General features: G+C 43.8%; 1 protein-coding gene across 3 annotated transcripts in view; it reads left to right on the forward strand.

The window, feature by feature from the left end:
* LOC119263555 (nectin-2-like) overlaps positions 1–8417 on the forward strand; it is a 27605-nt gene extending 19188 nt beyond the window's left edge. Inside the window, exons 6-9 of one of the 3 annotated variants that reach the window (XM_037538979.1) lie at positions 1–18; positions 227–272; positions 1470–1702; positions 6291–8417. The exon at positions 1–18 is cut by the window's left edge and continues 64 nt beyond it. In XM_037538979.1, the coding sequence (XP_037394876.1) occupies positions 1–18; positions 227–272; positions 1470–1702; positions 6291–6342 (349 nt within the window). In that variant the 3' untranslated portion in view covers positions 6343–8417. The remainder of the gene's footprint in view (positions 19–226; positions 273–1469; positions 1703–6290) is intronic. The other 2 variants (XM_037538980.1, XM_037538978.1) reach the window with 2 other exon arrangements.
* The last annotated feature ends 9083 nt before the right edge of the window (positions 8418–17500 follow it).

Here is a 17500-nt window from a genome sequence, read left to right on the forward strand (position 1 = left end):
AGTCTTTTTGTGGATGAGGTGAGAATCTGAACACATGTAAGATATGAAACATCCTCCAAATGCTGCCTGTAAGCTGTGCTGCAGTTCAGCTTCTTCACTCTAATATCAGCAGTTTAATACAGTGGAGAGTGAAATAGACGGTGTGCAGTTTCAGAACATTAACAGGAGCTGATTTAATGCTGGAGATGTGAGTCTGAAGGTCATTTTCCTCTGAAAACTCCAACAGGAGACGAGCAGCAGTGACCAGCAGAGAGACAGAGAAGAGCAGAGAGGTGAGTTCTGTGGTTTTAATACTTGGACAGGTCCAGTATTTCAGGTGGACTCAGGTTTTTTTGGATAAATAACTTAACATCCTCTACAGAGACTGATTGTACACTTTAATGTGAATTTACTGTTGAATAAAATGTTTGCATGTTGGAAGCTTCACACCCACCGTACTACGCCTCTGTGTGGCCGACAGCAGCACTGCGTATTACAGCAATAAGACCTGAGGGCCTGTGCAGTCACAGGTGTTCATGACTAACTCTCAGTTTCACTGGGATCCGTTTCCAACAGAAGCCGCTGGTTTTCATACAGTACTTCCTCATTTGTTCCTCTAACAGCTGTTGGTTTTCACTGGTTCATCTAAATACGTCTGCCCAGCCGCCGGCTCGTTTCCTTTCTCTAGTTAGAAGACTATGAAGTGTAAAACCTTGTTCTCTGGGCATTTTGCTCGTATGTCACTGGTTTGCTATCTGGTGAGGACCAGAGGAGGAACGTCTTCTGAGTCTGGATTCCTGTTTCTTTTGCTCTGAGAAGTTTTTTCCCTTCATCTGGGGCTCAGACCTGGACTTTCTGATTGAGCTGTATGATCTTGTTGTTTTATTGTATTAAAGGCTGATGCCAGGCAGGCGCACAGTGCAGAGGTAAAGCACCTGAAATCACTGCAACACCGACTCGAGTAGCTTACTGTGTTCATAAAACAATGACAGTTAAATATACAGTGCATAATGCAGCACAAGGAATTCAGTAAATGTACTAATAATTTAAAAGCGTTTAGATAATAAACAGTAAACACCTAATGGTTTTAATATCTTGGCTTTATTAGCGTTTGTGACTCTGGGCTCAAACGTGACGGTCAGATCTCTGACGTCCCCTTTAAACCTCGAGTTTCCTTACATTGTGAAAAGCTCATTTACAGCTGGTTCCTTTTCAGGTTCTCTTTCACACAAATGAGTTCGGTTCATTTAAACAGAACCGTATGTGAAAGCACCTTCAATAAGGGAGTCTTGAGTCCAGTTTACATTAGATTTCTAAAGGAATTCATGAGAGCTGATGGTCTAATACTCTGTGTGCAGCAGGGGTTGCCCTCTCGAGCTGTAAAGAGACTCTTGTCTTCAGGTTTGATGTGATTTTTGATTCTGGTTTCTGTGTTAATCCTAACAGGCTAGTTCGGCTGAGATGAATAATCATCTCTCTCACTCTCTCAGGGAGCTTCTGCTCCTGCGTACGATGGGATCTCCACCCTGGCTGTGACCTCTGAGCCCCCAAGAGCTGCATCCTCAGATGATCAGGATGATGTTCAGTACGCCACCGTTCATTTCTCACGCTCTCAGATGAAGGACGTTCCTCTCAACTCCACCGTCCACCCGTCAAACGTTCTGCTTCAAGAAGAGGAAGTGCAGTACGCCGCAGTGAACACTGCTAAACCAGGAACTGCTCAGTAAGCAGGACAGATAGCAGTGAACCCTATTACACACACACACACACACACACACTCTCTCTCACACACACACACACACACACACACACACACTCTCTCTCACACACACTCTCTCACACACACTCTCTCACACACACTCTCTCTCTCACACACACACACACATACACACTCTCTCACACACACACATACACACTCTCTCACACACACACATACACACACTCACTCACTCACTCAGACCACTTCTTCTGCTTTCTCTGGAAACAGATTCAGCGCAGCACAGACGGTTAAACTCGACCTTCTTTTCATGCTTTACACACTTTCACCAACGCCAGCCTGTTTTCTCTGTAAATCTTCGGGACATGAACACACATCTGATGTTCTTTAGAGTCCCAGGGAGCTCAATGTAATTATTTAAAATGGATCTTTAATGTAACTCACTCAGTTTCAGTGGCTGCAGAGTTTAAAAACCACAGAGACCGGTCAGAGATCAGCCTGGCTGGGGTCCTTTCTACCGAGCTTGTGGACCCACGGCTGTGAGGAGCAGCATGCAGTACTTGTTCAGTTACACGTTATGTTTACAAACACAGCCATAGTTTTTACCTTCATCTTCAAAATCTTCATCCACACTAGCCGCATTCACAGAAATACCAAATTAACTTAACACCTGCGTGATGTCAGACCAGTAGGGGGCGGTAATGTCCTACACCTCAGGAAGAACATTGTGTGAGCACTGTACAAACATATGGTGATCTTAGAGGTGAAGGAAAACCTACGACATGCTGTAGGATTATTTACAGTGACGCGGGACGTATTTGACCCAGCACTAACAGTTAAACGAGATGACGCCTTCCCTGAAACGTCCACACAGCCCTGATCAGACAGGAGCTGGGTTTTTAGATTTTCACTCCGTTTGAATTGGGATTTATTTCAAATCTCTAATTAATGATCAAGTCTGAAGTTCTTCATATAGACTATATCTGTATTTGCGGTCACCCCATTTATAGGATCAGAGCTCAAAGCCCAGTGGCTTATAGCTTTTCACTGACGTGGTACCTTGTCAAGGTTTTGGTGGCTTCTATCATTGGCCATTGGTTTGCCTCCCACTGGCCTGTCAAATTCAGCCACGTTTCATTCTGGTCTTTTGAAAACCGAGTCATATCATTACTGCTACGCTGCTTTGGGGCAGGAATGGGCACGGAAAGTCATTCTTATCTACCGTGCTGTCACAGTTCACACCGTTAATAAAAGAAACTCCAAGTCCATGACGTTCGGTCATCAGGCCAGTCATCGGTCGGGTTTCAGAATCTGTCTCTCATTAAATGTTAACAATTACAAATGTGCACAAGTTCCCCTGAATGATGAACTTACACATGCCCATGGCAGAAATTCACAAACTGACTTGTGGCAGAGGCGGCATCCTGTGACGGTGCCATGTTTAGTCAATGAGCTCTTTAATGCAACTCATTGAAGTTTCAAGTTTGTTTATTTGCAGATGTCACGGCATTTATGCATTGAAATGCTTGTGGTGAGGCTCAGCTAGTCAAAGTAAAGAAAGTACAACCCCAATTCCAGTGAAGTTGGGACGTTGTGTAAAACAAATAAAAACAGAATACGATGATCTGCAAATCCTTTTCAACCGATATTCAACTGAATCCACTACAAAGACGAGATATTTAATGTTCAAACTGATAAACTTTATTGTTTTTTGCAAATATTCACTCATTTTGAATTTGATGCCTGCAACACGTTCCAAAGAAGTTGGGACAGGGGCAACAAAAGACTGGGAATGCTCAAAAAACACCTGTTTGGAACATTCCACAGGTGAACAGGTTAATTGGAAACAGGTGAGGGTCATGATTGGGTATAAAGGAAGCATCCCTGAAAGGCTCAGTCGTTCACAAGCAAGGACGGGCGAGGTTCACCACTTTGTGAACAACTGCATGAGCAAATAGTCCAACAGTTTAAGATCAACGTTTCTCAACGTGCAACTGCAGGAATTTAGGGATTTCATCATCTACAGTCCATAATATCATCAAAAGATTCAGAGAATCTGGAGAAATCTCTGCAGGTAAGCGGCAAGGCAGAAAACCAGCACTGAATGCCCGTGACCTTCGACCCCTCAGGCGGCACTGCATTAAAAACCCACATCATTCTGTAACTGATATTCCCACATGGGCTCAGGAACACTTCGGAAAACCACTGTCAGTGAACTCAGTTCGTCGCTCCATCTACAAGTGCAAGTTAAAACTCTGCCATGCAAAGCGAAGCCACATATCAACACCACCCAGAAACGCCGCCGGCTTCTCTGGGCCGAGCTCATCTGAGATGGACTGACGCAGAGTGGAAAAGTGTCCTGTGGTCTGACGCGTCCACATTTCACACTGTTTCTGGAAATCACGGACGTCGTGTCCTCCGGGCCAAAGAGGAAAAGGACTGTCCGGATTGTTTTCAGAGCAAAGTTCAAAAGCCAGCATCTCTGATGGTGTGGGGGGGTGTTAGTGCCCATGGCAGGGGTAACCTGCACATCTGTGAAGGCCCCATTAATGCTGAAAGGTACATACAGGTGTTGGAGCAACATCTGCTGCCATCCAAGCAGCGTCTTTTTCAGGGACGTCCTGCTTATTTCAGCAAGACGATGCCGAGCCACATTCTGCACGTGTTCCAACAGCGTGGCTTCGTAGTAAAAGAGTGCGGGTACTAGACTGGCCTGCCTGCAGTCCAGACCCGTCTCCCATTGAAAATGTGTGGCACATTATGAAGCTCAAAATACGACAGCGGAGACCCCCGGACTGCTGAGAAACTGAAGCTGGACATCAAGCAGGAATGGGAAAGAATTCCACCTACAAAGCTTCAACAATCAGTGTCCTCAGTTCCCAAACGCTTATTGAGTGTTAAAGGAAAGGTGATGTAACACAGTGGGAAACACGCCCCTGTGCCAACTTCTCTGGAACGTGTTGCAGGCATCAAATTCAAAATGAGTCAATATTTGCAAAAAACAATAAAGTTTATCTGTTTGAACATTAAATATCTCATCTTTGTAGTGGATTCAATTGAATAAAGGCTGAAAAGGATTTCCAAATCATCGTATTGTTATTTTATGTTTTACACAGCGTCCCAACTTTATTGGAATTGGGGTTGTAGATACCACTCTGTCCCTGTAGCTCCTTTTGGCCAGCTTGATGGTCCTTTGAAGGTCATCTGGCCTTCTTGTAGCTAGCCGGGTCACCAGAGTTGCAGGCAGCAGCCCGAGCTCTTAGTTTGGCTCGAACCTCAGCACTGATCCAGGGTTTCTGTTTGGGAAATGATCTGACATTGATTTTTAGTACAGTGTCTTCAGTGCATTTACTGATGTAGCTTGTGATGGAGTCAGTGTATTCATTGATGTCTGCGCCAACCACATCACAACATCTTCCAATCTCTGGATTCAAAGCAGTCTTGAAGTGTGAAGATGGCCTCCTCACTCCATTGACAGACTGATCTGAGCACTGGTTTTGCCTGTAAGTCTGTTTGTATGCGGGCAGGAGAAGAATAGAGGTGTGATCAGCTTTGCCGAACGCAGGGCGGGGGAGGGGTTTGTAACTGTCCTTGATTGCGGTGTAGCAGTGGTCAGTCTGTTCTCCTCGGATGGGAAATTTAATGTGCTGGTAGTTTTTGGGCAGGACCTTCTTCAAGTTTGCCCTGTTAAAGTCCCCAACCACAGTAAAAGCAGCCTCAGGGTGAACGTTCTCCAGTCCATTAATAGTCGTTTACAAAACCTCCAGTGCCCGTGACTTATCTGCCTGAGGTGGGGTGTAGACGGTAGTGAGGAGGACTGAGCTAAAGTCCCTGGGCAAACAAAAAAAGGGTTGAACTTTGACTGTTAGGAGTTCAATGTCTGGAGAGCAGTGACTGGTAAGAACCGCTATATCTGTTCCCCAGAGTCCTGTCCTGGCGGTAGGTGGTGAAGCTGGCCGGTGTGATGCCGTTGTTTGGTATATGGAGACATGTGGTCTATGTGGGCTGCATGGCTGTGAGCTTGATTTTATACACCTATTAGTAATGAGTGTGGCTGAAAGACCTGAACTAAAAGTTAGGAGGGGTGCCCATATACTTTTCATGAAGATTGAACATTTAGTGGAAAATGGAAAGTTACCGATAGGACATGCTGTGTGTTGTGTGCCCACAAGAGCAAAATTAATCTACTCTGAAAGAAAACACGGATTTAGTTTCTCTGGTTCTTTAAGAAAAGCTGTATAAAATAATCGTGTTGCTAAACTATAACACTGTTACAAACAGCCACATTGTGACTCCCTCTATGATTTACACTTTTTGCATAAGATGTCACATGCTTACTAAATAAACCTGTGAACTTTCTCACTTCTGACACCAATGGAGCACCTGAATGTGTGAAGAATCACACAGAAAAAGTTTCTCCTCCTGATCTTTCAGATTTATTATGGAATTGAATGTGAAAAGGTTCTTTTTCTCTGAAACATCTGAATGAAATAACAGAGAGCATGTGGCACCACAGAACATGTCACTAATAAAGATTTATGAAACCTCGTTCCACTAAAAATTAAAATGTTCTCAATGTTGTAATTACTTGCAGGAAAGATGAAACCCTGATCTACGGCATGGTCCAAAAGAGCCTGAGAAGATAAAACTCCACCACTTCAGCAGCCGACGCACAATATTAGTCAAGTGCAAATACTCTTCATGTATTTATATACTCGGGAATAAAAGTGGGCTTCCCAGCTCGGAAATCCTAAAGCATTTTAATAATTTCTATTAATTCTTTTAAATACTGTTCCAAGCTCAGTGGTAAAAAGAAGCAGCAGACTGAAATCAGGCATGTGATCATTGTTTTGTACCAACACTGCCGTATCACTGTAAATGTACACGGCTTTGTTCTGTTTAGTGAGGCAAAATGAGCAGAAATACTGCTGGCCATTAAAATCACAACACCAAGGAAGTATATGAGTAATAAAGAGTCTTATTGCATGCAGTTAAAAATGCAAATGAATTAAATAGGATGAAAATATTACTAGAAGAACTGGGATAAAATGTACATCAAAGCATTTTTATATTCAGTGAGTTCCAGTACTTGATGTATATACTGAATACCGGTATGTTGGCGTATGGCTTGATGATGCATTTACATTAATAAGCCAGTCATTAAATGTAGATAAAAGCCTAAATTTTATTAATAAGATGTTTAGTTTTAGTTTATTGTTTATTATTTTTGTTATTTTTACTTACTTTGTGCTACTTTATGTCTGTTTCAGATCAGAGGATTGTTTTTGATTTATTAATGATTGTTACTTTGTTCGATTAATCTTGTTAGTTTTGATTTGTTTTAGTTGATTTTGTTTTTAAAGGCCTGCGATGTGATAGGAAGACGGAAGCAGCTGTGTTCTTCCTTTAATTTGAGTATTTAAAAAAAGAAATAATGGGGGGGGGGGGGGGGGTAGTGAGAACGTAAAGGATGTTATTGTTCCTGCTTTTCTAACAGATCTACTGTACACAGCGGTGCAGTTCCTCGCCTCATTTACTGTGATCGGCTGTTTCTCTAATAAAGCACTGAAAGCCCTGCTGGGTTCAGGGGGGGCGTTGTTTGGGTTCTAGAGAGTAACAGAAGATCAGTAATGAGGAGAGTCGTGTGGGTTCAGTGTGATTCATATCATGGGTTCAGCACCACCTACTGGCTGGTCAGTGAAATGCAGCATCTTCTGCTTTAAGGAATTCTGGGAAACTCACAGTAAAGACTGAGTGCATTGCTGTGGGTCCTCACTGCTCCGGACTGTGGACCCAGAACGCTCTAAATATCACAGTGAAGTGCTGTAATTATCAATATTAGCTTCTATATTCATAATTAACACCACTTACAGACCAACATACTGAAGCTGGGATTATCAGAACGAGCGTTTCAGTCATTTTACTGTTAGAGCCGCAGGAGGCTGCGCTAGTGTTAGCGAGTTTTATTCACACAGATAATCTGACCGAGTTACAGCTGAACCTGTGTGTTGTGGCTGTATATTCACTCCAAGTCATTTCCATTGTGTTTGTTATTTTCTGCTGTGTCTACAAACCAGCAGGACAGGAGCTGCTTTAGTGGTTATTTTTCATGTTCACCACCAGATGGCGGTGTTTCTTAGCTTTCTGTTTTCCTGTATTTTCTTACTGCAACTAGAAAAAAACCTTATAGCAATGTCTGATGCTGAAGTGAAACCTGATGAGTATCAATAAGTATTACATGATTGTAAACTTACAGTAAACGTAGAGTAGAAGTAGTTGAGGTGTCTGTTTTATCATTTTAATTTTGAGGATATTCATCTAACACAAAGTCTGGAAAGATAAATGGACCACATTGCTAATGAAACTGTTGGCATATTCACTGCACAATAAACAGAGCATCACTCGCAATGTCACTTTCCTGGACTTGGAATGAGCCTGGAATAACTGGACTGTCAGTGCGGTTTTTCCCGCGTTTACATTTAGGCCAGGGATGTCCGGTCTTATCCGAAAAGGGAGTTTTCATTTAAGTCAAGAAGAACACTCGTTTAATCAGATTGTCTCAGTCTTTAAACAACTGAACGTCTGACTCGTTTGTTGCAATGAGAACCTGCAGCCACACCAGTGTGGGATTTTTGAAGAAATATGTCCTAAAATCACCTTTTAATAAAAGTTTTGTAATAATAATTTCCTTAGAAATGATTAAAGACGGAGTTATGAGCATAAAGCAGAGACCGACAGGCCTGTAAGCATTTCACTGAGGCAGGCAGACAGGGACCGGAACAGCAGGCCCAAAACTTCCACATGTGGATTTTCCGCTCCAGGAGCAGACAGTACAGGCTGTAAAGGAGATCTTTGACAGTGAGTGCACCTGGACTAGGAGCCGCGAAAACAAGCCTGCCGTTAGTCAGGGAAACGGATAAGAACCGGTAGAACCCAGCCCATCAATCAAAACTAACGAGGAGAGCATCCAACACTCGGCTAAGATGACCTCATGCCAGGATAAGGGAATTCTATAAAATAGAGGAAACAAAGGTTCCTAAGAAAGCTAGAACAGTTCTACTGATTGGTGATTTCAGGATGTATGAAGAATAGGTGGAGCGATGATCTCACCCTTCTCACCCCAGGGAGGGGTGATGGCTTCGCTCATAGGTGGTATAAACTGTACAGGTTTTGAAGTGTCTGTATATTTTGGCTTTCGGCGCCAGCTCGTCACACTGGACCTAATAAAGACGCCTTTTCTTCCCTTCGAGCCGAACCTGCGGCTGAAGTTTGGTCTTTTCATCTGATTTTTCACTTTTCTTTAACTTCTGCAAGAACGCTTTTCAATTCTTTTAATTCACTACCAATGTTTACATTCAAGAGCAGATTAAATAAAAATCAAAACTTTGATTTGACTTTAATTAATGAGTAACGTTTTTCCACATCGTCGGGACCTTCGGAGCGGAGGACGGGGAGTTCTTTGGTCCCGACACCAGTCCTTCACAGATAAGACTGGACACCCCTGGTTTGGGCTTGGTCTGAGTCTGTAGTGTAATTTGGCCTATAGTGTCTTAAATATGCTGCTTTCTCCAGAAACGTCCACTCTTCTAACACCACTGACGCGACTCCTGGGGACTCAATTTATTATATAACTTAGTATAATTTATTTTATATTTATTTGCCATTTGTTTTCTTTTTCATTTAATTTCTATATTCCATAGTCAAGTATACTGTAGATGTAAGGTCTCAGCCTTCACACACGGCTGTGAATAAAAAAAACAATATTGCTAAACTGAGACTCAAGCAGGTGAAATTGTTAAAGTAACGTTGCTTTATTTTAAAAAGTTAAATAAATTGTAACCCTAACGTATCTATGAATGTTAGGGACACAAAAATTAAGGTTTCTGTAGTGTTTTTTTAGTGGAGCAGTTGAAAGTTTGAAAGTAGGATGGGTGGAATTAAAAAAAAACATACAAATTGAAAATTGATTTTTACTTTTTTGTTTTTTGTATGAAGGTGTAAATAAATATTCTTTGATGAAAAGTTCATTTAAATTAAAAGTCTAAGGTGGTATTTTATCAAATGATTTGAGAATCAATTCTCTGTTTTTTTCCATTTTGATGTCTTTCAGTATTTGTTGTTTATTTTGCTCCATTTAGTTTATTATTAAACGTTACTTTAATTTTTGTTACTTTGGCCTCTTTTCTATTGCAGGTCTGAACCGTTCTGAGCACAGAGGATAACGGTTCCAGCGGTGCTTTGACACGGAACCAGGCTCAGTGTGGTTTACACGGTTATCTCACTCTCTGAGGGCCACAGAGCCGTTAGGGGCTGTAATGATGAAGCCGTTTGCTGTTTGATTTCCCACGTCTCGTATTTTCGTGTGTGGGATTGCAGCACGTGGGCGGTGCTGGTCATGGCTACTTGATCAGGGTCGTCAACTCACACCCTTAAGCTCATCAGTCTTCACCCTGACGAATCGAGACGTCTGTGGACACATTTGTTTTCCTGCCTTGTACTCAAAATATCAAAGGCTGAAATGAGAAGTACCGTCTGATAATCCTCGCTTTACTGTCCTTCATGCTGAGCCATTGTGAGGTCCTGTGGGCCGTTTCTAGGGTGAAGTAATTCCCAAGTGTCCAGTGCTTCATTTTTAGAGTAGAGTACTTCACCTCCCTGGGGAAGAGTTTACGGCTTATGTCCTTCACAGGTCTGTTGTCCTCGCCGGAGCCCTGGAGTGGTACTGTGCCAAGCCCAGCCCCAAACACGTTGCTCTGTCTGATAAAAGGTAAGGCGAAGTCTGGGCTTTGCAATATTGGCTCTTGGCACAAACAGTCCTTTAGGTCTTCAAATGAAATCCTGCAAAAAGTCTGCCTGATCAGATCTTTACTCAGCAGATATGTCACAGATTATGAAATCGGTCCTTCTCGATTTCTCACTGCATCTTCCTTGTGACCTCACACAGGCTTTGCCACTTTAACAGTCTGCTGTCTAAGCTTGGCAGTAGGATGAAGACTTTCTGGCCTGGTGTCATACCAGGTCTTTTGCTGTTGTTGTGCCTTATCCGTGTTCTCTCTGACTGTCGTCAGCATGTGTATCTTGTCCTTCATCTTTAGAACACAGGACAGCACATTAAACTGCCCTTCTGCATTGATGCCATCCCACACTTCTTTTAGGATGCCTAATGGTCCAAATGGTCCAAAGGAATTCAAATGGGGACCTATTGAGGCTTGGGGAACTTCTTTTTAGACCATGGCTTTCAGGGTCTTGTTAAAACGCTCAACCATACCATCAGTTCGGGGCTGGTTTGGAATGGTCCTTATGCCCTGTACTCCTAAGAGGTTGAAGGCCTGCTTCATCTTTTTAGATGTTAAATGAATTCCTTGGTCCATTAGCACCTGTCTAGGAATTCCCACCTGGGAAATGACTGGATAAGGACAATGATGATTCATCTAGTTTTGATCTTTTATAGGGAAAATGCTTCAGGGTACCTGCTAACATAATCACAGGCAACTACAACTTACCTATTCCCAGTACTGCTGCGTTCTAATGGACTCCCTATGCCCATCGCTATACTTGAAAATGGGACCTCTACTCTGGGTAGTAGTTAATGGTGGTTTTTAATGGTGTCCTTTCCCCTTTATTAGCTGAAGCTGTTAGCTGGCATTCAGGGCAAGATTTGCAGTATTCCACTATGTCTGTATGCTACCTTGGCCAATAGAACCTGGAAGCTATTCTTCCTATGGTCATTTGCCGACCTGAGTGACTTGATCATGGGTTTTGAGTGCCCCATTTCAGGAATCGCCCCTTAAGCTTTGTGGAACCACTAACTGTTCTCTTGTGTTGCTCTCCCTGTAAAGCCTTTCCCTCCTCAGGTAGAAATAGCCTTTCTCAGTGGTCTTGCTCACGTCTTCATCGTCACTTACTTTACTGAACAGGAGTTCTAGTGCTTTATCCTCCTTGTGGGGCAGTTGTGGGCTGGAGGTCAGGAAACCGGCCCTGTGACTGGAAGGTTTCTGGTTCAATCCCCTGAACCGACAGTCCATGACTGAGGTGTCCTTGAGCAAGACACCTAACCCCCAACTGCTCCCTGGGCGCTGTGGATAGGGCTGCCCACCATCCTGGGAAAGTGTGCTCACTGCTCCCTAGTGTGTGTGTGCTCACTAGTGTGTATGTGGTGTTTCACTGCACAGATGGGTTAAACGCGGAGGGGGAATTTCCCCGTTTGTGGGATTAATAAGGATCTCTTAATCTAATCGGTCTCTGTAATTCCGCAGTGCTGCTTGGGATCAGTTCAGTGTGCTTTAGGGTTTCTATTTTTTCCATCACTGTCCAACCAGTTGAAACATTTCAGCGGTGGTTTTGTGTTGCTGTTTGTAGGAGTCGCCTGATATTTTCTGTTGTGCGAGCTTTTTATGTTGGGTTACTGACTGATTTGTAACTGGATTGTAATTTGGATCTGGGGCTCAGACCACTTCCACCAGGGCTTCCCCCTAACTTACTGGATGAGCTGCTGGCTGGATTTTGCTGTCCCGAGTGGTGGTCATGTGTGGTCAGTCTGGCAGCAGTGAAGACTTCTGTGAGTTCTGCTGCGTGGTATGATGGGTTCCTTTCTTGGACTTAAGTCCTCGTTTCTTTGTTGATTGAGTCCAGGAACTGCTCGAGTATTGCATATGGCATCACCAATTTCCTCATCCATCTGCTGCTTTGGAGTCAACAATGGCCTCTCCATTTCCACTCACTGAACAGAGGATGTTGGTCCTTGTGTTGTGCTTTGTGCTGAAGTTGCTGCCCCTCCCAGCAGATCTTTCCTGTCTTGATGAACCACATTTTGCAGTTGTTCAAACTGGTGCTGCAGCCAGCGCCATCTCTGCTCTTGCTTCAAGAACTCGTGCTCAAACCTGATCTGGTTTGTTGTGTTGTCATAAAGTCATTTAGCAAGCTTCTCAGCTGTGATCCAGTCCATTCTTCACTTGGTGTCAATGTGTTTGGAAATGACTGCTCTGGCTGCTGGGGTTCCTCCTGTGGAACCTTCAGTGTTCATCTGTTACTTCTTCAGCAGCATTTTTGTTTAGCCCTTTTTCGCAGCACTGGTTTCCTCCTGAACTGGACTTAAACACAGACACATGTCAAAGGTTCTCTTTCCACACTCTCGCTCACTGCCACTCTTTTTTTCAAGCCAGAAGAAACTGCCAGTTTAATACCAGCGGAGGTTCACGGGCAGAACCATTCCCTCCCGAATGGGTCACTATAAAGAATAAAACCCTGTCTTCCACATGACGAGGTGTGTATTACCCACATTCTCTGCCTAGCTACACACAGTCACTCCCACTCACGTCTCTTTCTTAACAGCTTTGCTTTGCTTCCTCTCCACAGGCGATCATCCTGAGCGGAGGAGAATTCTCCCCATGCCTGAATACAGGTGAATTCTCCCTGTCAAACTGCACACATGCTCGGATTCACATTTCCTTCATCTGGGGACTCGAAAGGTCAGTAATCCTCTTTTTCTGCTGGACATTTTTCTTTGGACTTTTACAGTCTTTGAATACAGCGCTGTCTAAAATATAAAGTTCCTGTAAGTCTTGTTTTAGAGTTTTTCCGTGTGTGTGTGTGTGTGTGTGTGTGTGTGTGTGTGTGTGTGTGTGATTGCAGAGTGTGAGCAGTGCTGGTAATGGCTACTTGATCAGGGTCATCACAATTAAATTCAGTTCGCTGAAAGGAGCTGGTTAGCGTTAGCTTAGCTTTGCATGCTGACCGCCTTGCTCTGACTCCAGTCTGAAGAAGTGAAGTCAGTCCGGCCTCGCTCTGACTCCAGTCTGAAGAGGTGAAGTCAGTCCGGCCTCGCTCTGACTCCAGTCTGAAGAAGTGAGGTCAGTCCGGCCTCGCTCTGACTCCAGTCTGAAGAAGTGAAGTCAGTCCGGCCTCACTCTGACTCCAGTCTGAAGAAGTGAAGTCAGTCCGGCCTCGCTCTGACTCCAGTCTGAAGAGGTGTAGTCAGTCCGGCCTCGCTCTGACTCCAGTCTGAAGAGGTGTAGTCAGTCCGGCCTCGCTCTGACTCCAGTCTGAAGAAGTGAAGTCAGTCCGGCCTCGCTCTGACTCCAGTCTGAAGAGGTGAAGTCAGTCCGGCCTCGCTCTGACTCCAGTCTGAAGAAGTGAAGTTAGTCCGGCCTCGATCTGACTCCAGTCTGAAGAGGTGAAATCAGTCCGGCCTCGCTCTGACTCCAGTCTGAAGAGGTGTAGTCAGTCCAGCCTCGCTCTGACTCCAGTCTGAAGAGGTGAAGTCAGTCCGGCCTCGCTCTGACTCCAGTCTGAAGAAGTGAAGTCAGTCCGGCCTCGCTCTGACTCCAGTCTGAAGAGGTGAAGTCAGTCCGGCGTTGGAGGAACAGAAATCTGCTCTGTGGTGTTTGGAGCTGTAACCTCTTAGCTTCCTTTTTATCTGATCTAGTGGCCTGCAGATCCAAACACCCCAGCACAGGTTCAGCTGGACTCAGCGGTGCTCTGCTGTCACAAGTGTAGAAGATAAAAGCACAGAGGGCAGAGCTGAGCTCTGAGAGGGCAGAGCCGAATGGCTGGTGTTGGAGAATAGAACTGCTCTGTGGTGCTTGAGCTGGGCGACGCTAACGCTAGAACAGACTGTTTGGGTTACAGATGCTCAAATTAAACTCGTCTGGAGGACAAAGATCAGAGCTTAGCGATAGACACTGCAGCTGGAGTGAGGAATGGAATCCAACATGTTTTGTGGTGAGTGTTACTGTCAGTGAAAAAATGATGAATAGCTTTGTTTTAATATTTATAAACAAATCATAAAATCAGATAACAGACGAACAGGAATGGAACAAAGGGTCATATTTTACTTCTCCGAATGAAATAAACATTTCCATCACTTTAAAAATAAACGTGCAGAGTGGCCTTTGGCCTGCAGCCATGGCTTTATAGGAGCACTATGAACACGGGACAGCTCACAGCATTAGCTCTCAGGTCTGGAGCAGCAACACAGTCGCTATAACCAACCTACAGCTTCACTTTTCCTCCTCGTTACTGGGTAATGTGACTTTCATCTCTCCCTCATTTCACTGTTCAACGGTCGGAGTCCTGTACGGGAGTTGCTTCCCAGTATTGGTTCTTTTTTATTTTTTATTGGTTCAAAGCCACATCAAATAAACAAACACTAATGAAACTCCTCCCAAAATGTGTTTGTGATATGTGTTTATTTGATTTCATGATTGGTTTGCAAAAACATGAAACAAAGCTTTTTTTCTCATTTTTCCACTGATAACAGAACCAAAAATGAAAATTGACCCATTTTTCAATATTTGTTTTAAAATTAAAATTGAATGACTAAAAGATCCACGAACCGTAGCTATTAACCTGTTAAAATCTACTCATTTATGTAATAATATCTTAATTTTATTATATAGCACTTCATACCAGTGGCAGCTCAAAGTGCTTTACAGACAGGTGATAATATTTTACAGTTATAGACACGACAATTATTGACAATGATCAGATAGATAGATAGATAGATAGATCCTGTTTACTGTTTACATCTGTCACTTGATGCACTTTATGAACAGCTGCTCTACATATTTTCACATACGCCCTTGTAACTTTAATTTTATTTCAACTTTGAACATTTGTACATTTTTACTTTTTACTATTGCTTTTATAGGTAGTCTTATTTTCTTTTTTATTATTCTCTTAAGATTATGTGAATGGAGGAACAGCACAGTAAGAATTTCATTGTACAGTGTAACTGCCTGCTCTGCTGTGCTTATGACAATAAAACTCTTGAATCTTGAATTTCGAGCTTTAAAAACCAGCAGCAGAGCGTTAAACTCTCTCCTGAGTGATCCAGGCAGTGCAGCTCTTAAAGCGGACTGGTCTGATCTCTCCGTGTTGTTTGTTAGGACGCTGATGTGTATCGTTTTCTTAGGAAGTTCAGTAAGAAGATCATTACAGTGATCAACTCTGGTGGAAGTTTCTCTGCGTCGCTCTGGGAGAGAAACGGAGAAGAAAGACTTTAGCGACGTTTCTCAAATTATAAAAAGCTGCTCTAGTGAATGTTATTGTGTTCCATTCTAGAGGCAGCTGCCTAACTGGTCACTGCCTTCGAAGGCAGGTCTCTCTTTGGGGCAGCCTGTTAACCGAAAAGGAACCTTAGAAGGCATCACGTCATATTCAGGACGCTCTAGAGAGCCATCATACGTTATAACTTTCACTGAGCTGTACACGTTTCATCTCTTACTCACAGTCACCGGTCAGCTCACACTCACCTCCGACTGTAAAGGTGGGTCATCTCAGCGTAGACGGGCAGCTCCCAGTCTGCAGCAGCTGTTTTCCTGCCCTGCTGTCTTGTGGGAATTTACTGTGTATGAATAACCAGCGGCTTTGATGAGTCGTATCTGGCGTCATGTACTCGACTCGGCTCCCCTGGTTGAATACAGATAATCGTGACTGAGTTACTAGTTAATGAATCATTTCAGTTTATTCACCGTCCTCATCCGCCTTAAAGAACCTGCTCTACTCCAAACACGGAAATACAGAAAACTACAGAAATCAGGAAAAACAGCATCACACAATCTGTTCAGCTGCTAATGTGCATTTAATTTTGTGTTCCTCGTCTGACGGCCGGGCGGATCAGAGTGGAATATGAGTTCTATAGGCTGGTAGACCAGGTGGAGGTGTTGGTTGGTGTGAGTGATGTGCTGTGCTGTGCTGTGCTGATGATGAAGCTCACCTGGTCTGGAAGTTTTAAGATGTAGTTTAATTTCATAAATCTGGATGGACCGACTGACGGAGCTGTAATAATACTGGTGTAATAAAGAGGTGTTAAATCTCCACTCACTCTCTCTCTCTGTCTCTGTCTCTGTCTCTCTCTCTCTGTCTCTCTATCTCTATCTCTCTGTCTCTCTCTCTCTCTCTCTCTCTCTCTCTCTCTCTCTGTTCTCTCTATCTCTATCTCTCTCTCTCTCTCTCTCTCTCTCTCTCTCTCTCTCTCTCTCTCTCTCTCTCTCTGTCTCTCTCTCTCTCTCTATCTCTCTCTGTCTCTGTCTCTGTTTCTCTCTCTCTGTTCTCTCTCTCTCTCTCTCTCTGTCTCTCTCTCTCTCTCTGTTCTCTCTATCTCTATCTCTCTGTCTCTCTCTCTCTCTCTCTCTCTCTCTCTGTCTCTCTCTCTCTCTATCTCTCTCTCTCTCTCTCTGTCTCTGTCTCTGTTTCTCTCTCTCTGTTCTCTCTCTCTCTCTGTCTCTCTCTCTCTCTCTCTGTCTCTGTCTCTGTCTCTCTCTCTCTCTCTCTCTCTCACTCTCTCTCTCTCTGTTCTCTCTCTCTCTCTCTCTCTCACTCTCTCTGATCTCTCTCTCTCTCTCTCTCTGATCTCTCTCTCTCTCTCTCTGTTCTCTCTCTCTCTCTCACTCTCTCTCTGTTCTCTCTCTCTCTCTCTCTCTCTCTCTCTCTCTGTCTCTCTCTCTCTCTCTGTTCTCTCTATCTCTATCTCTCTGTTCTCTCTCTCTCTCTCTGTTCTCTCTCTCTCTCACTCTCTCTCTCTCTGTTCTCTCTCTCTCTCTCTGTTCTCTCTCTCTCTCTCTCTCTCTCTCACTCTCTCTCTCTCTCTCTCTCTCTGTTCTCTCTCTCTCTGTTCTCTCTCTCTCTCTCTCTGTTCTCTCTCTCTCTCTGTTCTCTCTCTCACTCTGTTCTCTCTCTCTTTTTGTTCTCTCTCTCTCTGTTCTCTCTCTCACTCTGTTCTCTCTCTCTTTTTGTTCTCTCTCTCTCTGTCTCTCTCTCTCTGTTCTATCTATCTCTCTCGCGCTCTCTCTCTCTCTCTGTTCT

This window comes from Pygocentrus nattereri, chromosome 6 (assembly GCF_015220715.1).
Source record: "Pygocentrus nattereri isolate fPygNat1 chromosome 6, fPygNat1.pri, whole genome shotgun sequence".
NCBI classification, from domain to species: domain Eukaryota; kingdom Metazoa; phylum Chordata; class Actinopteri; order Characiformes; family Serrasalmidae; genus Pygocentrus; species Pygocentrus nattereri.